Here is a 23,850-nt window from a genome sequence, read left to right on the forward strand (position 1 = left end):
AACATTTTAAAAAGCATATTAAATATATTCCAAGGATAGTTTACATAGTGCTCTATTTTTTTTGTATCACGAGTCACAAACACACGCGCAAAGTTACGTCGCATATAAACCGGAGGACGGATTTACTGTTGACTTGACTTGACATATCCATTGAACATGAACATTCGCCAATGATGCAGAATACAGGCGATGAAAGAAAGCCTACAAGATTGTGAGATTCGGTTTTATTACTTCATAAAATATACACAAATACTGTTGTAAATAAAGTGTTAAAGAACTGTACAAGAGATCAGTACACAATACATAAAGTGAAATTCTGTCACCTTAACCTATTTCATACCCACCCTCCACAAACACACGCACGTATATACAATAGTTACATTGCCACTGGGTCATGGTGCCCTGTACAAAGGTAATTACACACAGTACCAAGCTATTTACACATCCCTGCAATGGAGTCAGTTTCATCGTAATGACATCAAAAAAAATTGCAGGAGCTTAAAAACTAAAAAGGTGACATCAGGCATTGGATTTATTTCTGCGGCGGGACTATACAAAGCCCTGTGTTCTACAAGGTGATCGGACAGCATTTGACGGGGAAGAAAAGAGAAACCAGGAGAACACATGGCACAAGTTACTTCTGGTGACAAACTGAAAGACACATTTTGAAAAAAAATTCACATAAATAGTGGAAAGAAAAACAACCCAAAAGACATAAAATGAACCTTGAGCTCTTATTGAGGATTATACTGTCAGTTGCACTCTCACACACACAACACATTCATGACCCAGCTGGCAGAGCAACATTGATGTCCAAAATGTAGTACTGTACTTTAAATACCAAAACTTTTTAACTCATCCCATTCTTATGCAATGTTCTACTTTACACCTTAAAACAGAAAACACATTTTGGCTTTTACATCAAAATTTTAAAAATTAAAATATTTACAGTGATGTAAACATAAAAAAATGGATGCCCCACCCTCCTAAATCATCCTTAATGGGGTCTGCCAACTCCCCTATTTCCCCTAAAGGTAAAAATAACATTAAAAAAACACTTAACAGTAAGAATTATCATAAAAATTGCAGCTAATCTTTGTTGGTTACAACAAGGGTGCAACGGTGTCTGGTCAAATACACTGGTCATTTCTTGAGGATTCTGCCTCAAGACCTTGGGAGTGTTTCTGTTTTTTTCCTTTTTTTTTGAAACAACTATTGTGATAACTTTTAATTAAGAAAACTGAGCACACAAGTGATGAAGAAATCGGTACTGGATATTTTTGATGGTTTGAGATTCGAAGGACAGTAATTTATCACAAAATAGATCGAGGAGCAAGCAACTCACAGGAAACAGAAACATGACTTTTTGAACCTCATCTGTCTTTCAAAACACAACTATTGCCAACTTCCCTTTTCTATCATTCCCCAAAAGGGTGAAATCTCCACAAAGACTAAAAAAAACAACAACAAAAAAGTGGGGGATGGGGTGGGCGGTAGTTGACTTTTGAAATTAAACATGCTTTTTGCCCCTCATCCTTTTGCTTCATTGTTGTCAAAGGTTCCTCTCAGTCATCAGATAGAAAACACTGCTGGGGTTATGTTTCGAGGAGGAGGCCGGCAGTCACGAGCAACCATGATGGAGCGCTGTCACTTTTTGCATCGGCATGATGACGATCCAAGGTTTCGCAGAGGATTCAGAAAAGACCGGATGCTGGCTACTAGAAAAAGTACTTCCCTGGATCCTGTTGGAATTTGCTGTACTTTTCCAAAGACCCACGCGTCCATTGGCATCAATCTTTTGGAGTCGTAGTAAAAATGAAGGAAGGGGACAAAGCAACAAATATACCTTGCAGCCCTGCAACAAGAACAATTATTAGTCACGTGTATTAATTAAGTAGTGTGCTTTTGCACGTCAATTAACGCGGAGCTCTCACCTGTCACTTTCAAGTTCATGCAGAGCCAAGGAGATTTCATTTGCCCATGTGCTCGAATGGCACGCTCACCTGCACAGAGAGCACATGTGTGACTCAAGAGCAATACAGTCGCTTCTGATTCAGGGAGGATTTGACAACAATGAACCTTTTTATCACCAGGGATATGTTCCTGGTTGTAGCTCGCTTTACCAACGCGCAAGTGGATGACAGAAGTATACTGCAAACATTCATACAAAGTATAACTGACTGATATGTCAGGCGGATACTGCATGCGATTTGTACGCATGTTCACTTTATCTCACCCGTACCGTAAATTTAGAGCATCGGAAACGCCCGGTGTGTTTCGAGTTTCTTCTCACCTGTGATGTGGAAATCCTGGATTGGTCGTGACGGGCCGTAAGGTCGGAGGACGACACGTTAGCTGGAGCCCCGCGGTGGAGCCGCATGCTCACCTTCCTTTCCCTCTCTGCACGTGAAATGGCGCGAGGCGATGTGTTTCCTGAAACAAGGCATACAACTGATGTCGGGCGACTGCGACTTTTGTTAAAACAAATGCAAGCCGTGTAATTGGAAACATCAGTTGGAGACTTTGGTGATTCAGGGTTCCACTCACCAGACTGTTGGACCCGTGAAGCAGGGTTAGAGATGGCCTGTTCTGGTCCGTTTCTGACTCTGTTGGCAGGTCCAGGGTTGGGACCTGGCGGGAGACCTCGTGCCGCGGAACCCCTGGGAGCAACACCGATCCGATCGTCCCTCTCGTCGCCAGTCCTCCTTTCCCGGTCTCCCTCTTCGGTCGTCCGCGTGGCTCCCTGTAAGCCAAGACACGACATATTTTGAAGGTTTTTCTTCAAGTTAAAATCAACAATGGAGGATAGCGTTGTTAAAACTCATTAAAAGGGTTCTTCACGATTGAAATAAGACACTTGCTGAACTTACAAACTTCAGCATATTCCAGTCGAAAACATAATCATAAGAAAAGCCCTGCCGGTGGAAGAGATTTCTGAAGAGCTGTCGCAAGTAGGAGTAATCTGGCTTGTCATCAAATCGGAGTGATCGGCAAAAATTTAGGTATGTGGAGAACTCCGCTGCAAGAGAAACAAACAAATATTCATGCCTTGAGGGTTTTGGAGAAACAGAAAAAGTGAAAAAAGGAAAAGTGACAATCCAGCTTCACATACAAGGGTACCCTTTGCAAAGAACCTCAATCGGCGTCGACATTTTCTTCTCACTGATTCGTTCATACTTCTGTCTCTTGGTCGCCGCCTTGAGTCCTTGCCAGGGTAAGGACCCCAGGTTGAAATACATGAGGACGTAGCCGAGGGACTCCAAGTCATCGCGTCTGGATTGTTCTGGGAAAAAAAAAAGTTTCAAAGAGTTCAGACCCACACGGAGAAGAGATTTCCCCAAAACAACTGTGTGAAAATGCCAAGTATGGTTAGAATGGACACTTTGACAACCTGAGAACAGCACACCAAATATTTTCAAAACGAGACGATGGGTTCCAGAGAAATGGCGTATTCTGCTTTGCGGGGAATGATGTGTGTGATATCGCATATAGAAAATCTGGTCAAAAAGTGTCTTTAAATTACAGTACAGGATTATAATTTGATTATTTCGCAACCTCCTCAACCCTGTCGTTTTGTCTGCTTCTCGGGGAAGCACTTCTGCGATTGGCTGACAAGTTTCAGTTAAAAATATCCCCCAATGAGCTTGTATGGGCCGAAAATTACAGTCATGCGTCAAAGAGGCGTCACCTGACCTAAAACCACATCCTAAATAGCACAAAAGGAACATTATTGGTGAGATGAAGAGTATGAGAATCAAGAGCGGGATGTTCGAGGCGTGTCAATTCTTTCCATTAACACTTTAAAGAGTTCTTACTGGGAGCTCTACAAGTGACATGGCCAAGTCGAATGGCAAACAATCAGCATTGGGAGCGTCCCATAAATCAAGACTGAATACGAGCAACTTAGTCCGTAGAGGTGAGTATGTATGCTGCGCGTGCTGCTTACCAATTCCAAGATGCGTGTTGATTGAAGCATAGCGCGCCGTGCCTGTCAGGTTCTTGTTCTCCCTGTAGGGGATGTGCTGGTGCGTGCGGGCGTCACGGTACTTTTTGGCCAGGCCGAAGTCAATGATGTACACAAGATTGCCCTTCTTGCCAAGCCCCATTAAGAAGTTGTCTGGTTTTACATCACGGTGAATGAAATTCTTGGAGTGGATGTACTCAATACGGCTTATCTAAAGATGGATGAGAGAAGGAAAGGAATCAAAATTGGTTCTTTTTGTATCCAGACAGGACAAAAAGGACAATGATTTACACAGATAATCACGAGGCCCAGACAGACATTCAAATATCATTCAGCGGAACTGGTAGTTGAACTATCATGAGGACATACTACTGAATTAAAAGCACAACATTTCAAAAACAGGCCTACAAAAAGTTGTGATGCATTGGGAAGTCAGCAAATCGAGCAATAACCCCACTAAGCAGGCATGAAAAGATTATCCTTGAATTTGTTTGCATTTTCTTCAGTTTTGTGACTTAACTGTCATCCTCAAATGTGAAAATAAAGTGAAGCTACTAACACACGTGACCTCATGACATCAAAATACCATTTGGTCTGCCAAAAGTAGGACCGTCTTCAGGCTGAACTTTCGGGAACAAAAGTTGAAAAGATCCTCAAGACTGGGCCCGAGGAGCTCCATCACCATTACATTGTAGTCTCCCTCGGCACCGCACCACTTGATCGACGGAATACCCACTAGAAGGAACAAATACACACCATTAGCGCAAAACCGATTCCACGTCATCACACATAGCCAACGTTTGACAAACACGTATGAATAGAACATGAAATCATCTTTTGTTTGTACCTCCTCCTTGCATCATTTTGTAGAACTTGCTCTCAATGTGCAACTGCGGGTGTTTGGTCTTCACACATTCAAGTTTGATGGCTACCTCCTCACCAGTGGCAATGTTGGCACCTGCGGGGATCCAAAGGAAAAAAACCTAAGCTACAATCATTTATGGGTCCAGGCGGAAGAAAATTAGACTGAAGAAAATACAATTGTACAGCTTGAACTGACAGATTCGTGAAACAAAAGTGAAAGGGAGCACATGTAGAAAAGGCAATCAAGGCAAGGAAAGTACAAACAGGAAAATGGCGGGGGGGGGGGGGGGGGGGGGGGCGGGGTTCCATTTACCAAGGTAAATGTCGCCAAAGGAACCGCTCCCTATCTTTCGTCCAAGCCGGTATTTGTTCCCCACTCTGAGCTCCATGATTGCAAGCAGTCACTGTCATTGAAAAACAGAAACAAAAACAATACATAGCGATGATTAGAAGGCAAAAGAACAAGTGACAGCAAGATAACTTCATTCCAGCTATACCTCGGTTGTCAAAATCTTAAAAGAGTAATGCGAGTGGTGGAGCAAGTGAGCGCGTCAGTCAGACGCATCGATATGAGCAGAGTTAGGATGAGAACTGAGAGTAGATCAGCCAACAGCTGTCTGCCCTCCAGTCATGCACAAATAGATTTGTAGGGTAGCTGGCCGGGGGTAGGTGATTGCAGTGAGATCAGCAAAAACAAGGGCGGGGGGAAAAGAAACAACAAAATGTGGGCTCGGCAGAATTCACAGTTGCCAATTGGAAGAGAAGTTGATTTTGAGAGGGGGGGGGGGGGACCAACCGGATTGACTATGGCGACTTGGCACAGAAGAAAAGAAAGTGGCATGTTGAGTTTGCTGGGCTAAAGCGGGATCATCATGTACTCAGAATTCTTCCACGCCACATTTTGCAGCCCCTGTGAAAGCAAGACTAAGCCCTAAACTAACGTTGGTGGGTGAAGGAAGGCAGCGAGCGGCGAGAGCGCACCGCCTGGCTTCATCCGTGTCATGGCCCTCGGACGAGTCTGCGCAATGGACTCGAGAGTCAAATGCTACAAAAAGCACTTCAGCCCGACGCATGACTTCACTAATGAGATTTGCATCCCGACAAAACACTTTGGGTACATGACTGAAACAAACTGTGCCTTCTAGAGAAGCTGCAGGGAGTGTGGACCAAAACAGACAAAGCTCCACATTTAAAAAAATAATGTGCAAACATATTGTTAGTGCAAACAGTGCAGATAAGTGAGGGCGCCATTCGAACTAATGAAGCCACTGAATCGATGACAAAAACGATGAAATGAAACCAAATAAACAATGAGAAAGCAATGTCACATGAGAAGGAGCGATGTTGTACTTCCCAAAACATTTGAAACAGAGATGCTTCTTGGGTAGAAATTGATGCAAAGGGCAAATAATTTAAAATACGTACACTTCAGAGGTTACTTCAGGTTTAAATCATTCTCATTATCTGTAGTCAAAGTTTGAAAAACCTGTAGCTTACATCTATTTCTTTCACATTTACATGCGCTTGTATCACAACATCTCTGCAACCATCATGGCCCAAAACACAAATCTGTCATTGCACTTGGCCCATTTTCACATGAAAACACCTGATGATGTGACACATTTAAAAATGGAGGCCACAGAAGCCACCCCCCTCCTCCCCCGTCTTGCCACAGAAAGCCAACCTGCCTTTGTTGAAGTGATGGATTCTGGTTCATAAAGGGTTCGGTTTCAAGACACCACAAGAGTGTCTCGTGGTCTGCATGCAGTTAGGTATCTGATTTGGCACACAGTGACACAATAAGTGCCATGATCTAATTACCGGTACGTGGCGGAGGATCGGTGACACACACTTCTACACAGCCTGGTTGAGATCAGGTCCATCTGGTTTATTTACATTGCATCTGAATATGCATCTTTTTAGTTAAACATGCTGCTTCATTGTTAAAAACAAACCGGGGCATAATAACCAATGTGTATTGCCATTTCAAGCACAGTGGGAAGTGAGGAGAGGTGTATTGGATATTTTGATTATCTTGTTTAACTACATGCAATGGTTAAAACACAAAGCGCAGTAGATATACATTACATGTACTGGAGCGCTGATATTCATATTTCTAAAAAGATATACTGCAGATGTCATTTGAAATGCTATGGGGAATAGTTTTCCTAACAGGGGCCATTATAGTTGCGTCCCTAAGAGGCACTACAACATTTATACAAAAGAAAATGCAATGATCGCTAATATTTTTGACATTACATCGAATCATTCACGTGTTAAAAGTTGAGTGCCTTAAGGGTTACTAAAATAGAATTGCATGGTGAGTCATGTGGCCAATTGTCCCCCACCCACCCTCCCCAAGCCTTGCAATAGACTGACAATGTTTATCATAATGTCTGGAAAACTAGGGCAGAGACAACTAATGAAAAGTAGTGACATGTGAGTGACTGCAAAATTTGCCTCCCCCTGTAACTTTTAATTCCAGAGTTCTGTGCATAAATATGACAGAAACAGCCTTTGGGGGTTGATGGGGCCATGGACTCACATGTATTATCAGCTATTGTGGAAGTCATCAACGGGACAATGGCCAGGTTACATTTTAGTTAATATTTACAGGTCAGTTTGGTTGAAGGGTTTCCTGCAATCTCTTTTGCATAGTCTCAAAAGCGAATTCATCATGTCGTTCTATTTGCGTGGTTGGTAATCTTAAAGTACAAAAGCTTTTGATAGTAATGAGAAAAAAAGCAAGTGTCACAGCCCTAAAGCCAAAGGATTTCACAATCACGAATGAAAACCAGCATTGTAATGTCTCGCATACTGCTGTCATTCCAATGTCAACGCACATTCCAAATTCGACAACCAGCTCCGAGCTGCCCTACGACAGATCAATAATATAAAATAAAAAACATACAGCACAGTTTGTTGCTAAACGCTAGCCAAGATGTATTCAGCTATGTTAGCAATTTCATGAAGAGCAGGTCGATGGATCTTAACAGACAAGAGCGAAATTCTAAACCATTACGTTTTGTGAAAAATATCAGCACCGTGGGCTATCCATTGGCGAAAACGGAAATGTAGAAAAATGCATTTACATGCCTGAAAATGACTTTTAATAAGGAAGAATGGATGTCAATACTGTACACCGTTAGCTCGGAAGAGTAAGCTAGCGTTACTTAGTGGTGGGTTAGCCAGAACCTTGATGCGTAACAATTGCACCATTTCATCAACATTAACATAAGCTTTTGACTTTGAACGTCAAGTAATATGTCCATATTTCGTATTTTACCTAAAACCACACCCATCCTTACACGAGACTGCTCGATGTTGATAGACATGGCCATCTACATACCCCCTCCCCCTATGCTGCTAAACCGTGAATAGTTGACTCTGATTCGGCCAAATCAGGTCCCTTTTTCCCCCCTGGTTTCGCGGGTTCCCGAACCCTCCACTTACCCGATATTGGATTCGTAAGAAAGCTGGTTCTCTGAAGATTGTGTCCCGGTAATTGTCAGGCGGGTAGGAGCCTTGGTCGAGGAGGATTGGAGCGGATTCTAGCGGCTCTCATTCCCCCAGCTCGCAGCTCTGTCGTCGGTTGCACTCCCTGTTGATCGTCCCTGACAACCTCCAGTGGCACGAGCGGCGGTCCTCCCTTCCACGAATCTGCCCCCTCTCCCCCCGCCCACAGTTACTTAAGAGTTGATGATGTCATTCTCCCGACGTCATGGGACGTGGTTTTATGGAACAACGCACACATTTTACCCCTTGATACACGAAATCATGCACAACCACAATTTTTTTTCACTCTGTCGTCATCGTGAAACCATTCGTAGTCCTTACGAACTCTCTGTATGTACTTTTTTCCGTATAATTGTCCGTGTTATCAAGACATTCTAGGAACATGCGGTGAGCAACATTTCAGTCTCCCGCATGCATAAATCAATCAGATCATGTGAGTCGCTATGGTACGTAGTTGAAAGGCAGTTTTTTATCTCAAATCACATTAAGTTCAGAAACAAGAATGGAATCCCAAAAGTGACAACAATACACATTTAAAACAAGCGAATACTTTATTAATATTGTTCTCATTAGTTTAAATATGTTTTCCTTTGTAAAATCTCGAAACAAAGAACAGGAGTGTTAAAGCCTGTCTTAATTCAAAACAAACACACATCATCAGAACATTACAAACATATGGTAACTCTCTCTGCATTTGTAAACAACCCAAGCCACCCGCCCACCCCGTCTACAGTTTAAGATTTGGCATTTCAATCCCCCCGCATACGCCTTGACCTGTTTGTGTCATTAACATTTTTTTCTTGAATTATTGCGGTTTGAACAAGAAAAATCTAACTCCACTAAAACAAACACCTTCTAATAAGTGAAAAAAAAGCATTAGTGCCAATATTCTTAACACAGTCAGCAGTACAATGAACACAAATTTTGTATAGACCTTCTGTATGGTAAGCAGCCTTGCCTGCAATTCTGACAGGCAGTAACATGCACACGCACACGCACGCACCTCTCTCTCACACACGCACAAAAAACAGTGGTAGTTGAATCCACTTACTTGGTCTCAGTCCCACTCATACTCATGTCCATAGTGTGAATGATACTGGATCCACACAATTTAACATTTATCACTGCAACAGTAACAAACATATTCAAGAGATAATAACAAGAGTGCGCAAGGTAAAACAGTAGGAGGTCAGCATTTTGAAAACAAAATAACATTTTTCATTATTTTCACAATTCCAAAATTAAAGCCTTACATATAAACTGGAAAAATAGAGACAAAATTGACATACACAGTAAGATGCAGTTCTGTTATTCAGAGCTGATTGCGTGTGGTTGGGTCAATGTCATTTTTCCAGGTGTGTGAAAATAAACTGCACCTTTCACATCATGTAGTAGTTTTAAGTTTTCTCATACAATGAAGATAATGCAGTTTACAGTGCCCTTATTTTAAAAGGTGCGTCTGATTTTGGTGTATGAATGTAAATCTTTTCAAAAGTCTTCCATTTACTAAGCACAATACAGTCTAGTCTAGTCTTTCAGACCAACTGACTGACCAATCTTATTCAGTTTTCAAGTCTAAGCAGTTGAAATCTTCATCTGTGGAAAAAAAGGCTGTATACAACTAACAGTCCCTGCGTTTATTTATATAATAGCTTAAATCTGGCCACAAGAATGTGTGTAAGCATGTCTCACATTTCTTCTTTATGCGTGAGCACGTTGATATGCAAACAATGTATATGTATGCACATGTGTGGAACATTAATATATGCATATCTGTATATGTGTTGATGTGCTATCGTAAAATACATAACGTATCCCAGTGTATGCAATATCAGTGTGTCCAACCTACAAAAGGAGAAGGCTCTTCAGACTGAATCAGCTCCACTGCCCAGCAAATCACCAGGCAACAACGCAGCAGGACTGTCCATTTGGTGCCTCTCCTCCAATTGCGGTGCCCCCCACAGACTCCTGCCATGGTATCCTGCAGCCATGCCCCCCCAAAGTCCGGACCTTCCAGATTCTGCTCCACCGACATTTCCCACCCCTCCTGCTCCATTGGTGCTCCACTGGGAAAAAATCCCCAAACCGGGCCCTTGGACTGAGGAAGTTTCTGAACAGCTACTTGTACCATCTAGACCTTGCCAACCAGAACTCGGGGAAATGACACCACTCGGACCTACGGAACCGCTTTCCGCTCCACCGCCACTCCCATCTCCACCTGAGATGGTGCTCGCTACAGCCCCCTCACTTCTTGGAGAGCTAGCCCCACTTGGGGTCACTACGGTGCCAGTTCCAGGTGAACCATGCGTACCAGCAGCTGCGGCCTCTCCTGTGCTCGTCACATCAGTGCCTGCAGCCTGGCAATGTGCAAAATAGTGAGAAACTTCCTCCTCGCTCAGGAACTCTGCCAGGATTGTGGTGTTCCCCAGTACACACCTACAAAGAAAGGAGTTGCGAGTCATCTAACTGCCAGCATTGTGTTCTGAATGACAAAGCTATTAAATAATGCACCATTATACACTATTATGACTCATTTGCCTGTTTAACTGGATTGTTTTTTTTAACATTCTAAAATATTGGCTTCAGAACAGAGTGCGACCAGCAAATTGTTGAATGGGTGGATATTTGTGATGAGATGTTCTAGACAGAGTTATTTTTGGAATGAGGGACGGCATGAGCGTTGGTATCGATAAACCTACATGTGCAGTGCACCCTGGGCCTTGGCTGCCTCAAGATGGCTGCTGTAGCGAATCAGCGCGCTGCCCTGGGTAAGGCCAAGGTGAAAGGTCAGAAGGGGACCATGCTGCATGCATATCGTCTTAAGTGTGGAGCCATCAATCTATAGGGAAAGAAGAAGATGGGATTAGGCCGTAAACCTGATTCGAGTGTGTAGAAAGAGAAATAAATATGAGCACAAAGGTTATTATCATCGTAACGGTTGGTTTTGGGAACATAAATTGTGAAACCCATATCTGGTTGAATGGTTTGTCTAACTTTACAATCCAATGAAAGCAAGCCCGGTAATCATTTTGCTGTCCGGTCTTGTTTGAGAATACAGATGAATGACAACTCAGCTTTAAGATGTTCTGATTCAACAAGCATTCATTTTTCATTCATCATCGTTAAATCGTCTTAGAAAACAGGCTTTTGAAATAAATTGTTTCCTTCTTGTACTCCCTTCCTTACTTGTGGTGTCAGGTTGCTCAACAGCAACCAGGAACTGCCTCTCGAAGCCACACCATCACTCCAAGCTGTGCCTACAAAAAAAAAAAACAACAACAAAAAAACAGCATTTAGTGGACATGACATATTTGAATAAAGACTTTATATTAGCTTCAAGACCTGAGTCAAATTTCAGTACCTGGCCCAAATCTCGAGTCTTGTTTAACACCACCCCCACCCCAGCTCCGGGCTACCCGTGGGCCGACACTTCCCCAAGGAGAGGGTGTGCACTGCTTCTGATTGGTTAAGCCAGGAGGGGGGCGTGGCAGCTGTGAGCTGTTGCGATCGGCCTTCCACGACTTACTTTGTCCGATGGGCTCAGGGGGCCAACTGGACTTATATTCTGAGTACTTTGCTGGAGAGAAAATTAGGTGGTGTGAATAGGAAATCTAGGTTTGACAAATGAATCCCACTAAAGGGAGTAAAGAGCAGTAAAGCACAGCTTACTTGTTAGAGGGTTTGTTTGTTTGTTTTTTTTGCATCACTTCAACACCAATTAAGAAGAGTGCAAGAAATTTACTGAGAAAAACAAAGTTTCTGAACTAATATTCGTAAGGACACCAAGATTTACCTGTACCGTGTGCTTTGCTGAGTGGGCTGTCTGAGGCACTGTAGGGCCAGGCACCATGTGAAGGCAGTGAGGTGTTGAGGGCAGGATTTGGCCCTGTTAAAACATTGCGGGTTATTTGGAGTTGGGTATGTTATAATGCAAGACAGTCATGAGCCACTAAGACTCTGGATGGACTGTCTAGATGTCAATAAAAAATAGACAATTACAAAGAACTAGCAATGCGGGAACATAATGGCTCAAAACCCATAATGTCTCATTTTCTGGAAAATAGTGTAAAACATCTTATTAGGCAGAGGGGAAAAATAGTTCCACCCAGACTGCAGAAGGACTATCATTCAAAGACCTTATAACCTACTCTCTGCTTTCAGTGTGCATGTGTGTGTAGAGTCCTCTCTTGCTCTCTGAATATAGTGGCTATTAAAATAAATAAATAAAATGAACACGGAATAACGAATAAACTATTTGGCATACCTATGTTGTCTCGCAATAACTGATGGTCAGAATCATTGAGGGTTGGGGGTCCTGGGGAGCCAAGAACACTACCGGGGGTCATATAGGGGTCAGATTCAGTGTCTCCGCTACTCTGCATTCCGTTCCAGGGGACACCAGGCTGGAACTCTAACATCGTAGAAGAAAAACAAAATAATCATAATGATAATTACTATTGCTACTCACTTAATCCATATAAAACCTTTTCATACATAGTACGATTAAAAAAAAAAAAAGCACAATGATTTCTTCAGTGGTAAAGCCGTACCTTTGTGTGTGAGTGTGTCGTGTACAGTGTACAGAGGCCTTTAACTCAAGTCATTTCATTAAGTTATATTAAGTTATTTTAAATTTTCTGCTTGTTCTATTTTTCTATAAGGCAGTGGTACCAAAATTAATAATCACCTGGTGGCCAACTGGATGTGGAAGTCTTGTTCCCCATTTTGCTCCCGGGCGTACGCTGCCAGTTTTCTGTGGAGCCTTAAGAGAGAATACCCAAAGTATCACTACTTGGAATCGGTTAATGGAAATAAGGTGAGCCTCCCACTCGCCTTTAGTGCAGTAGTTAACTGCCTTATAAATGGTGTGCAAGAGATAAATACAGTACAGCAAAATAATACTGTGGATCGATATGATTTTGATTCAAAACATTCCCCATTCAATATGGTTCATTAAAATACACTGTGAACGAGGGCGAGTCAAGACCAGATTGAGGTTTGTGAGGTGGTAATAATTCGGTGACAAACCATCTGCTGACCTACCATTCTTGAGAAGTGTTGATTCAGGGGGAGATGGAGCTGGGGAATGTCCCTCCATCATCCATTTGAAGCGTGACTGCTGTCCTCCGATGTCCTTCATCCCCCCGATCATGGGACTGCCGAGTTCCAATCCTGACAGGTTACCAACATGGACATTTAAACATGTTCAAGTCAAACTCCAGTACAGTATATCTAAAGGAGCATGTTTGCCCTCACAAAACTTGGAATGCAAGTTTAGAGTCTCAGTCAGACTGATCCAAGGTAGAATTCTCAGTACCAAATGTACAGGTGCATGTCTGCAGTGTCACACTAAACTTCCACACACACACACGATACAGAACAATCCTCAAAATTGTTCTACTCTACATATATTTTGTGTTGTGCAATATATGAAATGTTGACAGTGTTTCTTCACTTACTTAAAAACTGCACTTTTAATACATCTCAGCCAACCACATAAAATAGGACATCTATCTATCCATTTGGAATGTGGTAGGAAGTCGGAGTATCCGGAGAAAACCTACACAACAACGGCGTAGGATCCCATATGAAGCCATTTTGGGTGGTTATGTTATGTTTTAGATCGCAGAATAAAAATCAAACAGAATGTTTTACAAGTTACATTTACATCTTGTTCAAAGCATTCCTTATTGCAGGATTTAACATCAGTCACAGTCAGGCCAGCGTCAGTGAATTTGGAGGGGCCCGACGCAGTACTTGCTGTACTAAGCCAAAAGACAAACAACAACATGTACCGGAAGCTGCGTATGCTACATTTAGATTATTATAAATATACACATGTATGTTGCGAAATATATGAGAGGCTAGGCTGAGAGGAGCATTAAGTGTGTGTTGGGTGTGAGTGTGTTTAAAAAAGGGCGTTTGTGCTTCAATGTTTCGCTATTATGTTGTGGATTAAATTGTGATGATCATTTTGTATTTTATTTAATTAGTGTAATTTTAATCATTCAGTTATGCGTTGCAAGGACCCCTTCGAAAATGAGATGATGCATCTCAAGGGGATATCCTTGAGATGTAAGAAACCTTGCCGCCTAATTCTACCTTTATTAAAATGAAAACTGTGCCTGTTGCACTCACCGGAGTACACCCCTTGCATTTTGGAATGCGGGTCTGACACGGGGCCTCCCACTCCAGGAGGTGGATACGAGTCACCCATGGGCTGTTTAGACAGACTTCCTCCAAGGTGAGAGGGAGATAATTTTGAGCTCCCCGCTGCTACTCCACCATGTTGATGTCGTTGTTGCTGGAGAATTGCAACAATCCTTGCCAGCTGAGAATCAGGCAAATAAATCACTATCAGAAAAATAGACTGAATTTAAAAAAAAAATGAATTTCTTATAGTCTGAATTGGAACAGTTGATGTCCAGTGTATTCATGACAATTCAAGAAGCTATTGTTATGACATCGTTGCTGCCGTCACGCAGATGGGAATTTGCGGAATAATGCTGACCTGCTGTGGATCTGGCTGCTGCCTGAGTGGCTGTGGCTGAGGGAACTTTCGTTGGTTTTGCAGAAACTGCTGCTGCTGTTGTTGCTGCTGCTGCTGTTGTAGCAAGAGCTGACAAGCCTGTGGGTTTTGAAAAATATATGGTGGTGCTAACATTAGGTAGCGATAAGTACACTGACATAACACTGTTGGTGACACTTTTTTTTTTAAATGACAATAATAATAATAAGAAGAAGAAATACAAAAGTAATTAAAATTGACAAGTGAAAATTTTGCACTTATCCACACTTAAGTAATGAAAATGATGTTATTCATTGTAATAAACCTTATAATCGAGACTTGGGAGAAATAATCGATTCTGAGATGAAAAGAAACAGAACCCATAGTTCCCCTGTTGGGATACGATGAGACTTAAAAACAATTCAGAATTCAATTTACAATGTACTCATGTACCAGATGGAATTGCTGCACGTGGGGGTAGATGTTGCTAAGCACAGCTAATTGTTGTGGGGAAATCTGAGGAGGGAACACTCCTCCACCAACACTCCCAGCTCCACCAACAGAACCGACACCTCCTACTCCTCCAAGCCCACTGCCACCAGGAGACGGCATCTGCTTCAACATAGAACCCGGCACCTATATGTCAAAGGAGAGGCAATAAAAAGAGTTTGAGAAAACACAAAGCTGCTTTTTTTTTTAACTGATAATCTTGAATCAATTGGCAGTGTTAGTAGTCACAAACAAGTGCATATAACTCATAATAAACCAGCGCTTACTAAACTTTTTTTGTGGAGCCTCCCCCTTTTTTTTTGGATACGAAACTTCTCAAAAGCAGAGTTTAGCCGCTCCTCTCCTTTACACCCAGTCCTTTCTTCAATTTTCTACGCAGTATTAACTTTCTGGCCAAGAGTATGTCAATCAGCTATGATTACTGGGAACTCATGACTAACAAGATTAGACACGCAGGACCTGAGCAGACAGGAACGGATGCGGCACTTGAGCTCGAAGCCCCGGAGAGGTGTTCAGAGGATGCAAGCCAGGTTGGTGTATCCCTCGGGACTGATGGATCCCTCCACCACTTCCAACATACATTCCGTGGCTACCCATCTGTGGGACGGGGATAATGGAAACAGTATATTAATAAGTGATGTGTTGATTTCTACTTCTAAGCCCAAAGTTAACTGATGCATAGAATTACCACATCAATCGACAAGCTTGGCAGGTGATTAACGGACACACGGCCCAACACGGTCACATAATGGTGCTAAGCCATCGTTAATGTTGAACCCTGCTGCTCACTTGATATGAATTTTTGCCAATATGAAACAGGTGTTCATACTTTTTCACCATAGGTGCTCATGTCAACAGGACCCATGTCTTTGGCATTAGACATGCGGTAAACTCCTCCACCTCTTCCTCCTCTCCGAATGTCGCCATTGTAGTCAGCTATCCCTCTCTTGTCTCCTTCCATCTTCTTATCTATGCTGGGGTCTTCACCCTGAGAATGACCAATGCAACAATAATGAAAGCTACTTGTGAGAAGGACACATTCATCAAATGTTGGTGGTGGTATTATTGACTGTCAGTGTATTTGTTGCATTTGTAAAAGATCAAGATGAATACATGGATTTTTTACAAAGGATAAAAACATTACCAGAGGCCCCATGTTTGAAAACTGTCGTGAGATTGGATTCAGCCAACTGTCTCCACTCCCACCCTTTGCGAAGAAATGTAAAAATTATTGTCAGTCATATAATGTAAGAACAAGACGACTCAATTTAGGCTACAAACGAAAAAAAAAAGCTCATGTGCCACATACTAAAAACCACCAAGAGTCAAATAATGTCTCGATTTCTAATATGAGGAGAAATCTCCTCATTGAAAGCTTCAGTTTTACTAACCTTCATGTTGCCTCGCCTTCCACCATGACTCCAGCCTCCTGAGTGAAAGGAGGAACTACTTCCTTGGGAGCCGGTGCTGTTCCAGATCCCTACCGCGCTGTCATCTTCCTCTTCCCAGCTAGGATGACGGGAGGCTGCGACTGAGCCATCTCCCTTCCCACCCCAGGTCTCCAGTGACTTGGTACCTTGAAAAAAACAAAATGAATCATGTTATAACTTGAAATAGTGCAAGATCATACATGTTTTTTTTAGGTTAATGTAGTCAAAAAGAAAGAACATCTTGATTTCATCCTATTTATTGATGAATTTGGTAGTGGCCCATCCGGGCCAGCGTCAGTGAACGTTGGGTGGTCCGACATAATCAAGCAGCGGGTCCCAGGCTACTGTTAACGTAGAAGCCTGGTGTGGACCTATTGTCTGGAACGTACGAAGGATGCGAAGGAGTAGTAGCCTAATCAGATCCTGTAATATGCATCATCAAAGTGGGTGCGTAAAGCTGTGTATATTTTTTAAATGGTTACCGTGGTTACACAGCATCAGAAAAGTTCCTGATTTGTACAAAACTGGAAAATAAAACACCTTGTACTATGCACTAAACTATAAATTATATTTCGATTTGAGATAGAAAACTAACTGTTAATGATAATGCGTGATCATCTTTGACTTACTTTTACCAGGGTTGGGTGAGAGGTTTCCCCAGCCAGACATTTTAGGATCGTCCGAGTCACCCCATCCCGATGCTGTATCCGATGTCTGGTTCCAAGCACCTGACCCATTGTCAAGAGATTGTGTGCCCCCTCCCCACATACCTGGATGTGCAAATTTATCAAAACAAACAGTCAGATTTAGTGGACAATTCAGCAAGTCAAATATTCCCTTTAAAAAAGTGTGCAACGCAAATCTGCCACAGCAAAAATAATGCTCACCAACTACTGCATTTCCAGAGTTAGCATCCCTGTGTGGCAAGCCCTGATGTCGTCGAGATGGCTGCAGTGCGGAAGCCTGCTGACTGTGGCTTTCGCCAGATGGGGCTCTATTTTTGTCCCACAAGTTCACATTTTTGCCATTGTAGTTGATAGGATCTCCCCAGGCTGAAGTCCCGTCATCAATTTCCATTTTGTGACTGATGGACTGAGGAGAGGGCTCATCCCAGCCACTCGGTTTCACAGAGTCATCCCCAGAGATTTGAGGAATGGGGCCAGATATCCAGCCCGAACCTTGGTTCTGATTCTTGGATGGCGGACCCCCACTTCCAACATTCGGTCGGCTGTCCCAACCTCCTTGTAGAGTTCTTCCTGGTGGGTGGTGTCCCTGTGATTGGTGATGCTGATTTGGGGTTTTCATTGTGGCCACTTGATTGTTTGGTGTCGGACCTGCTGCGTGGGGCTGGGAACCCCCCCAGTCGTGGGGAGACTTAACCACATCTCCCTCTCCCCACCCTCCCCGCTGAGGTGCACCTTCATCCGGGTTACCCCAAGAGGATACTTCATCCGAGCTGTTTGAACCTCGGAATCGTCCATCTCCCCACCCACCTCCAGGTTTGGACTCACCCTGGCCCCAGTCTCCCCAACCACCTACCTTTCCTCTTTCAGCTCCCTTCCACCCCCCCGCCCTTTTATCTTCTGAGCCAACAGGCCACCCGCTGCTCTGCTCTCCTTTGTCTCTCCAATTCCCACCTCTGTGGTCCCCCCACTGGTGTTCGTCACCTCGTCCTTTGCCCTGGTTCTCAGGTGGAGGATCGCCCCAGCTTCGAGTTGCATTTCCTGGACTGTCCTCCTTGTCCAGCATTTTGGGCTTCTGTAGAACGCCATCGGACATGTGAGAACCACAAGTCACCTGTGGACCCCCGCCATCCCAAGAGTCCCTCACTGAAGCAGGGCCAGAGGTCACATTATCAGACTCATTGTTACTATTTAGCCTGGAATTCGAGACGAACCCAGAACTGCGATTGTTGGGGGGCATTGTTCCCGATGAGAATGTGGAAGATGACGACATTTTTTCATTTCGATGCCCTACTTGTTTAGTGGTGTTCAGATCCCAGGCCACATTCTGACGAATTTGGGTCTGGCCCCAACCCGTGTTGGACAGAACCCTGGGATCCAGGTCAGATCGATTGAGCATGCCTAGTAAGGCCACTTCAGCATCGGAGGTCTGGTTGGAAAGGGCGAGCACAGACTGGGCTCCATGTGTCTTCTGCCCATTACCAGTCCCTTTTTCTCCATCATTTTTTGTTCCATCTCCACTAGAGGAGGCTTGGACTTCACCACCAGCGCTTTGTCCTTGCTGTTGGACCACGTGCCCACTTTCCATCCCTTTTTGATTGTCCCAAGCATTTCCCATCGTTGCTAACTTTGGTGACGCAGTTCCTGGCAAAGCACTTCCGCCGCCGCCTTCACTGTTGTTGTTGTTGTTGTTGCTCCCACAACCCCCTGTTGCACTTGCTATTGCTAAGTTATTTGAACTTACACATTCGTCTGTGTCTCCACAGTCCACTGCTGAGCTCCCGTCTTTCCACACTCCCTGAGATAGCGTTTCGATATTTGCGCTTTCCCTTCCCCACCCTGTATTGTCACCCTGGTTCCCAAAGCCCCCCAGATTTTTATCCTGTTCATGAATCCCAGTGTCATGTCCACCCCAATGATCTTCCTGTGAAGCACCTGTTCTTGGAGCAGAGGGCACTGCAGTCAAAGGTTTCAAAGAGGAAGAGACAGCAGAAGAGGAAGACAAAGGACCACATCGATGCACACTCCCTTCTCCTTCAGCACCAGACTCGGTTTCTCTCTTGTCACCATCTTCTCGATTTGGTCCTGGTCCAGCTCCCTGTGCTCCTTCACCTGAATCCAGCTCTTGCTCAAAGTTTCCCAAGGGATGCTGTTGTTCTGTACTCGTGTCTAATTCTGCTGTCTCCGTGTGCTCGTGAGGGAGAGAGGTGGTGCTGGCAGGAACTGAAGACAAATGTAGCGAAGTGGCTGAAGTCGATGTCTTCCCCTGCACGAGGGCTGGCCAGGCGGAGGTGTTCACATTGGGGTTTAAAATGGCACCGGGGAGACTGCTGTTGCTATCTGCAGGACTCTCTTGAGGTCCAGGAAGCAGATGGGAGACTTTGGAATTATAAAATGCTGCTGATCCCAATCCTGCTTCCGCCCGAGGGGAAGTGGATGAGCTCCACATGACGCCGCCTGTCTGAACACATTCATTTTGTGATGAAAATGAGGAGAGAGGAGAAGAAAAAGGCGGGGAGGGATTGTACACTTTCCCTGCACCTCCTTCAGCTACTCCGCCTATCTGCTGGAGGTTCTTCTCATGAAATGAGGCACTACTGTTTTTGTTACCAGGGCCGTCTTGCTGTTGCACTCTTCCTCCAGATCCGTCAGAACTTAATTTGGCTGTGCCTTGGATGCTAGGCCAGCTGTCCAGATCAGTCCCGTCCACAATGATCTTGTCACAACCCTGAGAGGGGGGCAGGCTGACAGATCCTGCCCCCCATGTGGAATTTGCATAAGTTGAATTGGTAGAAGATGAGGATAACGACAGAGCGGTAACACCTGATGAGGATGCTGTGTTGGGTGGTGAAGGAGAGGATGAACCCAAGTTTGAATCTAAGGGGAAAAAAAAGACAAGCGTTCCAACAAGCGATTCGCAAAGGTTCGTTTTACATTTGACACAATGTTTAACTTTTGTTGCTATTAAGCATCCTATCAACTGCTTGATTGATGCCGTTTCGGTAAATTTTAAAAAATGTGTAAAAGGTTCAAATCTATGTTTGTGGCCCATAACCCTGAATGGACTGCAGACTCAAAACTATGATGATTGTTTTGTGGAACCTACCTGTGTCTGTATTTGCATTGGAGTTATCTGCTTCTTTTGAGGAAAGAGGTGGCGCGGCACCCCAGCCGCTGCCTACCCCAACTCCACCAGTGCCCTCATCTCCCCCACCTCCTCCGAGCAGCATGGAGGACAGTGGAGGCTGCCCCCTCTTCAGGAGCACTTTGTGGTCCTGTTGGCAGCGAAATCTTGGTGGAACCTCTCTAGACATGTATCGCTGCTGCTGGGGAGTTTGGTTTCCAGAAAGGGAGGAGGGCTGTCCGTTGGCCACAGCAGTCCGCTGCTTTGCATTGTTCCCGCCACCAGGAAGAACTGGTGCAGAGAACCCAGTGGCACTAGAATTTGGGGACGAGGGGTCAATAGGGCCAGGGCTGGGGGAGACTGAGGTTGGGGTGGTGGGTTGCTGGGAACAGGAGGGCTTGGTTGATTCTGGCACTGGAAGTATAAAGAGGCCCTCGGGTTAAAATGGATGCCATGCTTTCGGCAATGTTCGGCGCCATCGCCCCTGTGATTGCCTTCCACCAGACTTGCTTGTCATATGAAAAACAATGTTGACCGTTTCTCAATAGGAAATAAGGTGACGCAACTTGCTTTTTTGGAAAACAGCCACTAGACTGGAAAATTGCTTATTTATACTGTCGGTACCACATCCATAACTTGGCAACACTCACTGTGCCTTTGTAAAATAGCTCTAATCTGTTCGCAGTCATTGTGTTGTGAATCAGCAGGACATGTCGATGGGGGCGCACTTTGAAGTAGCTGCAAAAATGTATTTCATTTTTTTAAACAAACAAATAAACTTACATTTATTAATTATCGATTACTACCCCATCCCTCATGCTAGCATATAATACTTTGCAGAAAGAAATGGAACCCATTAGAGGCACTATCAAATGCAATAATGACAGAGTTTTAAAAAAACTGTTGCATTTACCTTTGACGTTCTGTTCTGGGACCTAAAGAAAAAAGAGCAAATGGGTCAGATGTCGAGTCAGCCTGACACGTTCCAATTCATAACAAAAGGTCAGATAAAAATGCATGTACAGTGGATAGAAAACGTCTACAGAACTGTGTTCAAACGGCAAGTTTTTATAACGTGTTAATTTCCAGCACATCGTGACAGTGCATTTGAGAAATTTCAAGGTTTTTCTGCTGTCTCACATACTAAACAGCCAGTACTTGCCACAAATGCAACTCCTTCAATGTTGCTGTCAATAAGATCACTCTGATCCGGACGACACTTTCTGTGTGTGTCAGGAAAAGCTGACCAGAACAGCTTAAAGTTTCGGGCGTTCATCGGAGGCACTTCAAATGGTGGCAGGCGTGTGCAGAAAAGTTTGCATCACTTTGAATGTGATTAGTTAAGTCTGAACACAACATGATTTGCAGTAGATTTCAATTCCTTACAATTGAGTTGTCCATGTTATGGGTCCCATAAACGATCGAAAAAGTGTTGAAATTATTTAACCTTGTCTCATTTCTTACCATCATAAAAATCTGGCACCTGAACAAGTGTGTATACATTTTCTATATCCATTGCAAGACTTCCACAGCTTCCTGATCCAAACCATAACCTATCCTATTAAAATGCTGGTCACATGTATTAGATAACGAGAAGGTCAACTAAAAACAATAAGATGAGCAATGCAAAACCATCCACTGTTGACCTTTTGAGAAGTTTCCTTTATCCTTTTGTCGTCTTTCTTCTTTTTCTTGTCTTCCATTAACTGATCTTCCCTTTACCGATTCTCCAGTCTGTGAATTAAACAGTGTACACATAACACATGTATTGTTTTAGCTGTCTTTGTTGTTCTATATCTTATTTTTAATATATGTACAGCACTTTTTGTATGCAGCGGTGGTTGTTTTTAAAGTGCGCTATAAATAATGTTCGATTGAGCTCGAAAAACACGCCCTGCAATTGTAACGCAGCAACGTTGGAATATCTAGTTTATATATGATCATTACGACATTAGAACATCAACATACATACAAACACATGCTGAGAACACGTCCACGCGTTTGAGTCCAATGCAACGTTTGATAAGGACACTCGGGGCCACCACAATTGAAGCAGCTAGCAGACCCGCGAGCTGATGCGCGGACGCAGTGACCAGAAGAGCCTGGGGGGCAAAGGGGTGGGGGTAATGACCGTCGGACACAGCTACGCCCGACGGATCTAGTCAGCAAAGCCAAGTCAGTAAACCCGTTACTGCCAAACTGTGCACCCCATTGGAACTAACTTACAGATAGAATATGCTAAATGGCCACAAAATAGAAGCAGAAATTCCAACCAGAGCCTACTATCCAGTACACCCAATCATCGATATTACATGTCACTTGTCAACAACATGTTATTTATTAATAACTTAGGTTTACGACACACTTACGTCCCAGGTTGCAACGCAGTCGAAGCAGACACCAAAATGCCTTTGACCTACGTAACCGCTATAACGAGCACACAAACGACGAAAGATACAAAAAAAATACTGATATAAGGCAAAACGTTGACTCACCTCGGGAATCACATCGGAAATAAAGTGCGTCCCGTGCAAACAAAAAATGCTCGCAGACCTACGGGCTAGCTAGGTAAGCTAGCTTAGCGAGCTAGTTCTTCGAGGCTTTCAAGGCTAAGTTGGATAAGAAATGACATCACCGAAACGTGAATCGTAGGAAGGTTAGTATCCTTTTGCACGACTATACATCTCAGGCTGTAAACAAAACACACATAGTAATCCCCAGGTGAGTGGCAGACGCTGTAAGATCTGTTAGTTTACTATCGGCCATTTTGCTTCTGTGTGGACTGTGGAGGTTTAGCAAAGCAGCATAACATTTCACTGGCTGGTTTGTTGATCACCGAGGGTAGGAGATTGCCGTGCTGATACCGTCCACCAGAGGGAGATGTCGTTATAAAATAGAGGCAAACAACAGCGCCATTCCAGTATTAGAGGACTATTAAGAAACCTTTTGAAAAATGGACCAAGTACTTTAAACATTTTTTGTTATGTTTTCAAGCATTGCTGGCTCACCTTTTCGGTAACACAGGGAAATGCTAAGAGTGCCGTGTATTGCAAATCCGGAAAACGTCACTTTTATAATTACATTAAAACTAATACTATTAAATGTGAAAATGGAAAGGGTGACACAGAATTAAAAATAAAGCAATCCCCGATTCATAATAATAATAATCATCATCATCATCACCATAATAGCGCGGCACGGTGGTCGACTAATCATCATCAACATAACAATCATCAACCACCCCACTATTT

The 23,850-nt window shown here is 43.6% G+C and overlaps 2 protein-coding genes across 5 annotated transcripts; both read right to left on the reverse strand.

Moving 5' to 3' along the window:
* Positions 1-209: 209 nt before the first annotated feature.
* Positions 210-8,483, reverse strand: LOC147192426 (casein kinase I). The gene is made up of 11 exons (XM_086133509.1): positions 8,282-8,483; positions 5,142-5,232; positions 4,812-4,922; positions 4,551-4,699; positions 3,947-4,175; positions 3,113-3,283; positions 2,871-3,019; positions 2,548-2,743; positions 2,294-2,433; positions 1,935-2,003; positions 210-1,855 (listed from the first exon to the last, which is right to left on the reverse strand). Exons 2-10 carry the CDS (start codon positions 5,215-5,217, stop codon positions 1,971-1,973), a joined length of 1,254 nt encoding a protein of 417 aa, XP_085989635.1. The 5' UTR covers positions 5,218-5,232; positions 8,282-8,483; the 3' UTR covers positions 210-1,855; positions 1,935-1,970.
* Positions 8,484-8,876: 393 nt separating this feature from the next.
* On the reverse strand, positions 8,877-23,411 carry LOC147192427 (trinucleotide repeat-containing gene 6B protein-like). 4 transcript variants are annotated; one of them, XM_086133094.1, is made up of 21 exons: positions 23,095-23,410; positions 22,246-22,333; positions 21,513-21,534; positions 20,582-21,013; positions 17,680-20,352; positions 17,422-17,562; positions 16,754-16,938; positions 16,507-16,569; positions 16,192-16,350; positions 15,822-15,959; positions 15,306-15,488; positions 14,856-14,972; positions 14,483-14,675; positions 13,388-13,516; positions 13,032-13,106; positions 12,609-12,755; positions 12,144-12,230; positions 11,706-11,921; positions 11,531-11,601; positions 11,044-11,183; positions 8,877-10,780 (listed from the first exon to the last, which is right to left on the reverse strand). In XM_086133094.1, the coding sequence occupies exons 2-21, from the start codon at positions 22,300-22,302 to the stop codon at positions 10,210-10,212; spliced, it is 5,799 nt and encodes a 1,932-aa protein (XP_085989220.1). In that variant the 5' UTR covers positions 22,303-22,333; positions 23,095-23,410; the 3' UTR covers positions 8,877-10,209. The 4 variants fall into 4 exon arrangements, with proteins under 4 accessions (XP_085989220.1, XP_085989217.1, XP_085989219.1 ...); XM_086133091.1 differs by having other exon boundaries at positions 12,138-12,230; positions 23,095-23,409; XM_086133093.1 differs by lacking the exon at positions 23,095-23,410 and adding an exon at positions 22,572-22,717 and having other exon boundaries at positions 12,138-12,230.
* Between the last annotated feature and the right edge of the window lie 439 nt (positions 23,412-23,850).

The sequence above is a fragment of the Hippocampus guttulatus genome, chromosome 16, assembly GCF_054856545.1.
Source record: "Hippocampus guttulatus isolate MCC_2025c chromosome 16, RoL_Hgut_1.0, whole genome shotgun sequence".
Taxonomy (NCBI): Eukaryota; Metazoa; Chordata; class Actinopteri; order Syngnathiformes; family Syngnathidae; genus Hippocampus; species Hippocampus guttulatus.

What these genes read in the sequence shown, in the direction of transcription:
- LOC147192426 (XM_086133509.1), bottom strand. Translation starts at nt 5,217, where the DNA reads ATGGAGCTCAGAGTGGGGAACAAATACCGGCTTGGACGAAAGATAGGG. An exon ending in CAAAATGATGCAAGGAGGAG is followed by an intron (nt 4,700 to 4,811) that starts GTACAAACAAAA and finishes TGTTCCTTCTAG; the next exon opens with TGGGTATTCCGTCGATCAAG. An exon ending in TTCACGGGTCCAACAGTCTG is followed by an intron (nt 2,434 to 2,547) that starts GTGAGTGGAACC and finishes GCCTTGTTTCAG; the next exon opens with GAAACACATCGCCTCGCGCC.
- LOC147192427 (XM_086133091.1), bottom strand. Translation starts at nt 22,302, where the DNA reads ATGGAAGACAAGAAAAAGAAGAAAGACGACAAAAGGATAAAGGAAACT. An exon ending in CTCTGGAAATGCAGTAGTTG is followed by an intron (nt 17,563 to 17,679) that starts GTGAGCATTATT and finishes TTGCACATCCAG; the next exon opens with GTATGTGGGGAGGGGGCACA. An exon ending in GAAGGCGAGGCAACATGAAG is followed by an intron (nt 16,570 to 16,753) that starts GTTAGTAAAACT and finishes TTCTTCGCAAAG; the next exon opens with GGTGGGAGTGGAGACAGTTG.